At 47.2% G+C, this 10,989-nt stretch overlaps 2 protein-coding genes and 1 long non-coding RNA gene across 4 annotated transcripts in view; all 3 read left to right on the forward strand.

Moving 5' to 3' along the window:
* Positions 1 to 1,582, forward strand: part of kcnn3 (potassium intermediate/small conductance calcium-activated channel, subfamily N, member 3) — a 51,135-nt gene extending 49,553 nt beyond the window's left edge. The window contains exon 11 of one of the 2 annotated variants that reach the window (XM_039679661.2): positions 220 to 322. Coding sequence is in view for 1 of the 2 variants with exons in the window: in XM_039679658.2 (XP_039535592.2) it covers positions 220 to 558 (339 nt within the window). In the remaining variant the exon portion in view is untranslated. Of the gene's footprint in view, positions 1 to 219 lie in introns of both variants that reach the window. The other variant, XM_039679658.2, reaches the window with a different exon arrangement.
* Positions 1,583 to 7,285: 5,703 nt separating this feature from the next.
* LOC148977007 (nuclear pore membrane glycoprotein 210-like) lies at positions 7,286 to 8,939 on the forward strand. The gene is made up of 2 exons (XM_089118198.1): positions 7,286 to 7,532; positions 8,708 to 8,939. The coding sequence occupies exons 1-2, from the start codon at positions 7,372 to 7,374 to the stop codon at positions 8,937 to 8,939; spliced, it is 393 nt and encodes a 130-aa protein (XP_088974324.1). The 5' UTR covers positions 7,286 to 7,371.
* Positions 8,940 to 9,839: 900 nt separating this feature from the next.
* Positions 9,840 to 10,989, forward strand: LOC148977008 (uncharacterized). Its single transcript, XR_016145729.1, has 3 exons — positions 9,840 to 10,136; positions 10,237 to 10,315; positions 10,409 to 10,989. It is a non-coding gene; the product is annotated as an uncharacterized LOC148977008 (long non-coding RNA).

Below are 10,989 nucleotides of genomic sequence, written 5' to 3' on the forward strand. Positions count from 1 at the left end.
TTGGGTCCCATCCAACCACAGACATGTATTACATAAAGAAGTAAAATGCATTGTCTACACCATGTTGACTTTGTCTCTACTTTTTCTATTTAATGTTTCTCATGGTCTCGTTTAGTGTTTGTACTATTTTCCCTGTCCTTTAACTGTCCTGTATCCCTCCCTTTACTTTACCACAGTATTTTTTTTATCTAACTACACTGTCATTCTCTCTCCACATAGATGCAGAGTGTCATGTATGAACTGATGTCTGAGCTGAATGACCGCAGTGAGGATCTGGAGAGGCAGATGTTAAGTCTGGAGCAGCGGGTGGAGCAGCTGACGGCCGGCTTTAACGCTCTGCCCGCTCATTTGTCGGCCACGCTCAGCTCCCAGCATGCCGCACTCATTCAGCTGCTGCGTGAGCGTGATGCCAAGGTCCTGAGCCCCACTGTGCCCTCTGTGCTCTCACCCACCGCTGCCAGCCTGCCTCTAGCCAACCCCCCCTCCGGCTCAGGCTCTGGTTCCGTCCCGGCTCAACCCACCGAGGACAGTCCCAACACCAGCAGCTCCAGTTGCTGAGAGCACTGGTGCGGGAAGTTCCCTCCAGGTTGGAGAGATGGATGATCAGTCGTAATGAAGAGAAGTGATGACATAACCATATACACGCATACTCATACGATGCACTGTAACTACGAGCATTACGCAGCTTAACGCCACAGAATATATCACAATTGGAGGAGATGCTAACATTTGCACAAAAACCCTTTGACAAAACTGCCATATTTCACGTAGTCCAAAAGAAGGACGCCCTTTACTGTTACCATGAATGTATACATTTTAGAAGAGACTGTCTCAGACATGTTGACATGCATGGACACTCATACACATACTTTCTCTAATTCCGTCTTTGCTACCAAAGTGCTTTGTCTATAGTTGACTGAAATGGACTGAGGTGTGTGTTGCAAAACAGGGGATCGGGGTGGTTGGGATTAGAGAGATTATAAATAATCAGTGACCGAGAATGTTATGATGGCAAATCATCATTGAGAGCTGGACAGCACTTTTTACAGTCTGCAAGAGAATAACAGCCATTTGAGAAAAGCATTATTTCAAAGTATTTCTGAAGCCAGTCGATACATTATAAAAACCACCCCATCAAGGTGGAACAGCTGCTCACACGGAAATAACTGTAGAATGAGTGATTATAGTCATTTTCTTAGTGGAATTGCTTCTATTATAATGGTGTTGGAATAAGAGACTTCTAACCCATTTGAATGGAGAGACCATTTTGATAACTGACTAATAGTGACATCCTGTGGCCGGAATACTGAATTACATCCGCTTGGAATATTGTACAGTATGCCATTACTGAACTAGCTTTGTATCGCTCGGTTTTTTACTATTAATAATTACTAACGCAGTTTTAGCTCATATTTATTATAATTACACAATAGCATTCTTCTCATTCGTTCATGGAAATTATGATTGCTGTATAAATAACGATTTTATTAATATTAAAATAGATAATGGAGGTGTCGTTTGAGGTTGAAATTATTTTGTAATTTTATTTTACCAGAGAGAATTAATAAAGTATATATCTATACTTGACTGTGTCTGTGTGTGAGTATCATTGTGTGACTGTCAGCGGCAGAACGAGCAGCATCTGTCTCTTTAAATCCACCATCGTTCAAGTTTTAACATTCATGGGCCTAGTGACATTTACAACAGACAAGACCAAATGTGACTTTGTTTCCGTGCTGCCTTAAACGTTCTTGTTTCGTACGGTAACGTTAGGTCTACTATGGCTGTGTCGATAAAATGACCTTTATTGTGGATTTATTATAAATTTATATAGCGTATAATGTAACTTACGTTACAACGTGTCACCCGCGCGGTTTGAAATTCAAATTTCTCTTGGCTCTAACGTATGATAGGCTTTCTATGCTTTGCCACGAGAATAGTTTTAGCCAACAATAAACTTGTAAAATAATTGACCCCCTTCTCGGTTTTATAAACCTCATAACTCCTATGTAAAAAACCCATGTAGGCTACTTTGAAAACAGCGCAGACAGGTAACTAGCTTACAGCCTCGTTCTGATGGTAACGTTAATGTAAAAACGAATCGGTTACCTAACGTAACCTCGGTTCTCTCTAGATGAGGGAACGAGTATTGCGTAAGCTAGCTTACGCTACGGGAAAGATTCATCTTTGCTGAGAAGTTGAAGCCAAAAAATTATTCCATAATTTTGTAATCATTGTCAATGCAGTCTCTTCTGAGGCAGACCATGAGCGGGCTAGCTAGCGGCTCATTGGTTCGCTCAGAGAGAATGCACGAACCTATGGGAGAGCGGCGCTGAGTCCGCGGCCAATGAGCGGACGGCGCTCGCTTACTGCGTCACAGCCCGCCAAAAGGGGCGTGGCTACAGTGTATAAAGGTCGCTCTCCCAGCTCGTTCGTTGATTCTGTAGCATGAAGCGAAACGCTAGTGGCGCAAGCACGGCCGGGAACGCAATACTCGTTCCCTCATCTAGAGAGAACCGAGGTTACGTTAGGTAACCGATTCGTTCTCTTACGAGAGGTTCTCTCGTATTGCGTAAGCTAGCTTACGCTACGGGAACACCTGGTCAACGCCGTGCGCGCTAAGTAACCACTAAGCATCCCAGGGGAACACCGGGGGAATCTATAAGTGGATGAAGATAATACGGCGGCCAGATAGCGGCCGTTACTATCTAGTGCAAAAACGCCCAAGGCGGCCGGCGAAGGCGGGCCGTGATGTGAAGGCTAATGCATAAGCACATAGGGGAACACAAGGGGTGAACCGGTTGTGATGGAACTCCCGATAGTGCGGCTTCTATAGGAGGGCTGTGAGTACTAGACCGCCAGAATTTTAGCCTGTAAGGCTGGAACTTCCAAGTTGTAAAATCTGACAAAGGTGGAGGGGGAAGCCCATCCCGCAGCCACACAAATGTCGTGGATGGAAATCCCGCAGGACCATGCCCACGATGAGGCCATGCCTCTGGTGGAATGAGCCCTGATGCCCAGAGGGCAAGGCAGGTCTTTAGCGGCATAAGCAGAGGCAATCGCGTCTACTATCCACCTGGATAGGGTCTGTTTCGAGGCGGCTAGTCCCTTGGTGCGGCCACCGAACGACACAAACAGCTGCTCCGAGCGTCTGAACGCGGCAACGCGTGTAGTGTACACTCTGATAGCCCGAACCGGGCAGAGGCGGTCAGCGTCACGTTTGCTATCGGATGCCGGCAGCGCCGATAGAGAGATCACTTGCGCCCTGAAAGGGGTACCAATCGCTTTTGGAACATAACCGTGTCTAGGCTTTAGAATGACTATGGAGTCACTCGGTCCAAACTCTAGGCACGCGGCGCTCGAAGACAGCGCGTGAATGTCCCCGACACGTTTTACTGAGGCGAGAGCCGTCAGAAGAACGGTTTTTAACGAGAGGTATTTTAGCTCCACGGACTCAAGTGGTTCAAACGGTGGGGCTTTCAGAGCTTCTAGAACTATAGAAAGATCCCAGACCGGCACCGTAGGGGGGCGAGGGGGGTTCATCCTTCTGGCTCCCCTGAGGAAGCGGATGATAAGCTCGTCTTTGCCCAGAGACTGGGCGCGCCGGGGTTCAGCGAACGCCGCGACGGCTGCCACGTAAACCTTAAGAGTGGATGGGGACCTGCCCTTATCCAGCATCTCCTGAAGGAACACTAGCAAAGACGAAACCTCGCACGTCCGTGGGTCCAAATTCTTGTCGGTGCACCATTTGGAGAACACAGACCATTTTGCAGCATAGAGCTTTCTGGTAGAATCCGCTCTGGCGTGTTTGATCGTGTTCAAAACCCCTTCTGGCAATTCGACGCGTAGTCGTTGGTCACCCATGCATGAAGCGCCCAGCGCTGTGGATGGGGATGCCAGATCGAGCCGCGGGCTTGAGTGAGGAGATCTGCTCTGATTGGAATGGGCCACGGGGCTGTCTGTGACAGCCGCGTTAGCTCCGGGAACCAAATCTGATTCTCCCAGCGCGGGGCTATGAGGAGCACCGAGTGGCGTGAGTCCCTGATTCTCTGAATGACCTGCGGTAGCAGAGAAATCGGGGGAAAAGCATAGAGCGGGCGGCGGGGCCAATCCTGGGCTAGCGCGTCCTCGCTCTTTGAAAAGAATATTGGGCAGTGAGCGTTCTCTTCTGACGCGAAAAGATCTATCTCCGCTCTGCCGAATAGGCGCCACAGTGTTTGGACTGTTTGAGTGTGCAGGGACCATTCTCCGGGGGAGACCAGGTTCCTGGACAGCCTGTCTGGACCGTCGTTCAGATGGCCCGGCACGTGCGTCGCTCTGAGCGAAAGCAGGTGACTCTGGGACCACAATAGGATGCGGCGTGTCAGATGAAAGAGATTCTTGGATCTGACGCCGCCCTGACGGTTGCGACGTCCTGACAGATAATTCAGTATGCGCAGCCCCTGAGTTCGCAGGGGGGCGAGCGCTGTATCCATGCACTTCGTGAACGTACGGGGTGCTAAGGATAGGCCGAACGGGAGAACGGCATACTGGTAAACTTGGCCCTCGAAGGCGAAACGTAGGAATGGCCTGTGATGAGGGTTTATCTGGATCTGAAAATAGGCGTCTTTCAGGTCTAGAGAGATGAACCAGTCCCCCTGGCGGACGTGCGCGAGGAGTTTCCTGACTGTGAGCATTTTGAACGGTCTCTTCATGAGCGCTTTGTTCAAAACCCTGAGATCTAAGATCGGCCTGAGGCCGCCGTCTTTCTTGGGGACCAGAAAATAACGGCCGTAAAACCCCGACTCGGTCATAGATGGCGGGACTCTCTCTATAGCGCCCTTCTGCAGTAGCTTGGCTATTTCTAAGCGAAGCGTGTTCATAGCAGCCGGGCTGACAGTGGATTCGAGCCGCACGCGCGAGCGTGGCGGGCGGCGACGAAACTGTAATCGATAACCATTCTTTATTATGCTTAAAACCCACGGGGAGATGCCGGGGATGGCTTCCCACGCTTTGTAGCATACGGCTAGTGGTTGAATGGCGATTTCGCCCTGATTGCTGCACATTGCGGGCTGGACACTGGGTGTGGGCTCGCTTATAATGTGGAAGGCAACGGGACTTACACTCAGAGAGGAGTTTAAGGGCCTTGAGACAGAGCGGGCAGAGGGGGGACACGCGCACGGGCTCGTGGGCGTGCTTATGTTCTCTGCTGCTGGAGCGGAAAGTGCACGCTCCGTGAGAATGGGCTCTGCGAGAGACCCTGGGCATAAAGTGCTTGTGTGTGTACGTGAGCACATGGTTGTGGGCACATTTTTTACACTTGAGGCTTTTATGCTCTTTCTTTGAACTCTCTGGGTAGCCGTGAAAACGGCTTTTAGTCGCTCGCAAGCGGGCAGGGAAACCGGCTTGTTTGTGGCGGTAAACACTACTGTAGTCAGCGGTGAGATCCGACGGCGGATCCGAAGAGCCCGGTGGGGGAAATAGGCGCGTTGAGGAACGCGGCACGTTCTGACTCTCCCATGTCGGTCAGCGTGAGCCATAAGTGTCTCTCGGCGACACAGAGGGCGGCCATGCATCTCCCTAGAGCTTGTGCGGCGGCTTTAGTGGCGCGAAGGGAAAGATCCGTAGCGCTTCTCAGATCCGAAAGGACGAGCGGTTGCCTCCCGCTGCTCGCCATTTCACACAAGATGTCGCTCTGGAGCACCTGGAGGACAGACATCGAATGCAGCGCTGAAGCGGCCTGACCGGCGGCGGAATAGGCGCGGGCATGAAAGTTGGAGGTCGCTCTGCACGCTTTTGAGGGAAGCGTATGAGCAGACCGCCATCTAGCAGAGGGCGGGCAGAGATGAGCGGCGACCGAGTCCTCGACGGGTGGCATGGCAGTATAACCCTTCTCGGCAGCTCCGTCCACTGAGCGCAGCGAAGCGGACACATCAGAGCGATTACGAGCCGAGAGAGGAGCATTCCAGGACTTCGTGAGCTCGCTGTGAAGCTCAGGCAGGAAGGGTGCAGCCCGGCTGCAGGCGGGGGCCGGGCGCCGGTGCAGGAACTTTCCATCCATGCGGTTCGGTGGTTGCTCAGGGGGAGGAGACCACTCGAGACCCAGGCGGCTAACGGCCTGAGAAAGGAGGCGCGTTAGTTCCTCCTCGATGCCGGTGCGGGTCCCCGCAGACTCTCTAGTCGATGAGCCGATCGACGACCAATCCTCGCTGTCCGAAGCGTGCAGCGAACAAGAGTCCTTCTCATCCGCGGTGTCCTCGGAGGCGACAGAGCGGCCACTCGGCGGCAACTGTAAGTCCGGCAGGGGCGGAGAGGGAGAGCGGTCGGTGGGCGGCGGCCCACATGGATCCGCAGAGGGCTCCGGCGGCCTCTGGGAGCGGCGTTTCTTCTTCCGCGGCGAAGTTAGAGGCGGCGCTGGAGCGGTTTTGACCGCCTGTAGTCGAGCCCGCAGGGTTGACAGCGGCAGGTCCTCGCAGTGGTCGCATCCTCCGTTGGCGAGGGCGAGTTCTGCGTGTTCCACACCGAGGCAGAGAGCGCAGATGGGGTGGCGGTCTCCATCCTCGAGCGGAGAGCGGCAAGAGCCGCAGGAATTACGAGGCATCTTTAAAAAGACGCTCGTGCTCTTTTAGCAGGAATAATAAAGAAAGGATACGCGTCGGATGGCGCTAGCTTGCTGGGCGGCTGAAGGTGGCAGACGGCCGGCTTCCTCAGACTCCGGAGCTCGCTAGACGGTGCCTTCTCAACGACGGCGGCTTCTTCCCAGAACAGCGGATGCGTGTAGCTCGCTGAATGAACAAGAATCAACGAACGAGCTGGGAGAGCGACCTTTATACACTGTAGCCACGCCCCTTTTGGCGGGCTGTGACGCAGTAAGCGAGCGCCGTCCGCTCATTGGCCGCGGACTCAGCGCCGCTCTCCCATAGGTTCGTGCATTCTCTCTGAGCGAACCAATGAGCCGCTAGCTAGCCCGCTCATGGTCTGCCTCAGAAGAGACTGCGTTGACAATGATTACAAAATTATGGAATAATTTTTTGGCTTCAACTTCTCAGCAAAGATGAATCTTTCCCGTAGCGTAAGCTAGCTTACGCAATACGAGAGAACCTCTCGTAAGAGAACAGTAAGTTACACGATGATTACAATCAAAAGCTTACAGTACATATTTCAAAAAATCAACCTCGACAAGCGTCATGTAACGACAAGTGCCGTTACCATCGCCTTAATTGCATAATAAATAACCTAAATGTAAGTTAACTGTTAGCTCTTACAAATGAGATTAACTTGTTTGCGCTTTCTGCTCGTGTCTTGCTTTGAAAATGATGTCAAAATAATTGTTTAGCCACCAGAAGTATTCAGTTGTGTATTGTAGTTGGTTTTCAGAGCTGCAATATCAACATGCCTATGATGGAGAAAGCAGTTTGGGTGATTCTGCTAATGAGCTCATTGATTGCACTCAGTAAGTCGACTAAACTGAACGTCCCCAAGCTGCTGTTACCTCTCAGCGTTCATGTGCCTGTGAACATCACACTGACAGCACAGAGAGGATGCTACAAATGGTGAGTGACAGGGGCTGTGGAGCATACTCAGCTTAACATGCCATTCTGTCTCATTACGAGCTGTCATGTCTGAAAAGTAATTAATTTAATCAGTTTATTTTCTGAATAACAAAATTCAAAAAATCTTGTTATGGCATCATCTCCAGGGTGAAGTTTGTTTTGCCCCTTTACTGCCCTGCAAATCAGTATGCGTTTCCTGAAGAATTGGCCTACCAATGTATGCAAATGCAAGAAGAATGTTAAAAACTTAAAATTGGTTAGAGTAATGTGTTTTTTGGTGTGATAATAGTGTGAAAGCCTGAATAGATTGAGGGAGAAAAGGGGAAAGAGAGATTGATTGACTGGACCATACTAATGGTTCACTCAGGCCTTTCCATTTATAAATGGAAGGATAAAGATAAATAGTCTGATAAAGAAAATATAGCGCAATTTGCAATTATAATGTGTATATACACAACACGTATCAATTTAAGTTAGACTGGAATTTGATTGCCTCACTTATCAGACATGAGAAGAAACGTCCCAGCGGTCCCACAACTTTACCTGTTTATTTTTATTTTATTAATTGTTTTTATGTGAAATGATGACTATAATGTTCTTAACACGTGTGCAATTTTTCATTTCCTCTTCATTGTATCAGCATGATGGCATTAGCCTACATTATATACACACTACCATTCAAGAGTTTGTAATCGGGTTTATTTTAAAATGTTTTTCAAAGAAGTCTCTTATGCTGACCAAGGCTGCATATACTTAATCAAAAATACAGTGATAGTAATATTGTGAAATATTTTCACAATTTAAAATAACTAAAATAAAAGCTATGTTTGCCCTAATTACCTGTAGTGTAATTATCAAAGTAATTCTTTACCTGCTGTGAGTTAACATCACAAACACTAGTCTTATTTTATATGTATAATTTAAAGTAATAATGATTATATTTTCTTGATCCAAAATAATTCCATAATACAGTTTTGTAGCCTGGTTTTGGCCTAAACTCATTGAATTGGTGTCAGAGTTTCATATCATGACATTTTTACATTTGAAACATTTTTGAAAAGAAACATGCCTGAATTATTTTCAGGAAAGTAAGTATGAAAAGAATAATATCGACAATAGCATGCTTTACTTGCAGTCATGTGTCCTACTCTGTTGCTGTCTCTGTCTGACTTTAGGGTGTCCTCTAAGCCTGAGATTGTCAGGGTGCATCCTCTCTCTGCACTCAGCCCTCCGGCTCCGCTGCCCCTCTCTTCCTGCAGTCAGCAGTGCTTGGTGTCAGCTCTGTCCCTTTCCCAGGCTGTCCCTATTCGTAGTGTGGTCCAAGCACAAGACCCTGGTGAGAAAGAGAGGGAGACAGAATACACCGCCATTACAGCAGTAGGTTATTTTTTCACGAGCAATTTATGAATCATGGAGCCATTTTCCATATGAAATTAACCGTCATTTTAATTGACAAATAAATGCTGAATGCAGTCAGTCTGCTCACTCTTTGGCTCACTGACTGCTTGAATTAAAAATCTCATATCCATTTAAATCTCATTACAGTACTCAATCTATTAAAAGGATAGTCCACCACAAATTGAAAATTCTGTCATGATTTATTCACCGTCATGTCGTTCCAAACCGGTAAGATTTTCTTTCTTCTGTGAAACATAAAATATTTTTTGAAGAATGTTGGTAACCAAACAGTTTTAGTACTTTCATTGACTTTCATTGGATTTCTGTCATGACAACTCTCTTGAGTGTTTGGCATGATTATGGATATGATAGATCTGCTACGCTGCTGCGGTTAATTTGCTGCTTCAGAGCAAGTACGAGATTTCTACTGCCAATACATACTGTACACACAACGCTGCTGTGAGCAAGTAATACAAAACGGCATACATGAATTGCCCATAGCAGATCTGAACAGGTGGAGCAAGGGAAGGTGGATGTTTCTGAAAGCGCACTGCAACTGCTACAGAAAATAATGACAAGCATTTGAAATTTGAAAAATTACCTAGCAGCCTGCGCCATCATGACAGAACTTTGCATGGACAAAGTATGTCTCTTTGTACGCCTCAGTGGGTAGCACTGTCGCCTCACAGCAAGAAGTTGCCTGGTTTGAGCCCCTGCTCCTTTCCACTGGAGTTTGGATGTTTTCCCCGTGTCAGCTTGGGTTTTCTATGCGTGCTCCGGTTTCCCCCAAACAGTGCAAAGACTGTTAGGTGGATTGGACATGCCAAACTGACCGTTTGAGTGTATCCCAGCACTTTATATTTTGTGTGTGTATGGATAATTCCGATGATTAATACTTCAAATACAATTTTAAAATATCCTCTTACTGTATATGTTCCACAGAAGAAAGAAATTCATACAGGTTTGGGACAACACAAGGGTAATTTTAGTTGAAAATGATCCTTTTTTATGTTTCGGATCCAAAACAGAACATGAAGGGGTTCTGAAGTGTGACTTTTCCCATTACCATTTTAGTGACGGGTCATATTTTGCGCTGTGATGTCATCATTGATCGGATTGAAAGGATTAAGATCGTCACGACTGCTCGACAGCTTTTTACCGACGACCCCCCACTGCAGTTATCTGTCCAGGCATTTGACTCTGAAGGTACTTTTCATTTCACAAATCTCCTTTGGACACTGTGAAGATCCGTTTCGTTGAGAATGAGAAGGTTATTACTGTGCTCTGTTTTTGGCCTGATCCACAGGAAATACTTTTAGCTGTCTGGCTGGTTTGAAATTTAATTGGTGGCTGGCGAAGGAGTCTGATGCAATAGAGGCAGTGAGGTGAACAAGGATCTTAAAGTGAAGAGAGAGCGAGAGCGAGATGGGGAAAACACATCAGCATAAAGCACGTCTTGTTTTCTCTGATTAACATAGGTTTGTGCGGCATCACGATGCCGGGTACGTCCCCCCACCTCATATCCTGTCTCTAGAGGAAGTTGGTCAGAGGGATGAGACTGTCCTGCTGTACGGGATTCACAGTGGTTCAGCACTTATAGAAGCTTCTTTTCTACACTCAGAACATATGGTATGATAGCACATATAACACTATAGGTAGATTTTAAAATTCTGTCAGAAGCCAATAATTACTTTCAAGTTATGGCTGGTAACCATTAAATGGCCAATTTTAAAATAATATACTATATTCCCTAAAAAATAATAAATAAATACTTTATAGCATACTAAAAATAAAACTCATAGTTTTAAATACAATGTTTAAAAAGTGAATTTAGGGATCACTATATGGCCCGGTTTCACAGACAGGGTTTAGATTAAGCCAGGATTAGGCCTTAGTTCAATTAGGATATTTAAGGTGCTTTTATAAACATGTTTTAGAGTTTTTGTGTGCCCTGAGGATGGTTTTGTGACCGAAAGCTTGGCTATTAAATTTGCTATTAATAGGACTCAAGTGTGCAGACAGTTTATTTATTTTTTGAGTTGTCTAGTTTTTATTTATT

Source organism: Pimephales promelas, chromosome 12 (assembly GCF_988280905.1).
Source record: "Pimephales promelas chromosome 12, fPimPro1.hap1.1, whole genome shotgun sequence".
Lineage (NCBI taxonomy): Eukaryota > Metazoa > Chordata > Actinopteri > Cypriniformes > Leuciscidae > Pimephales > Pimephales promelas.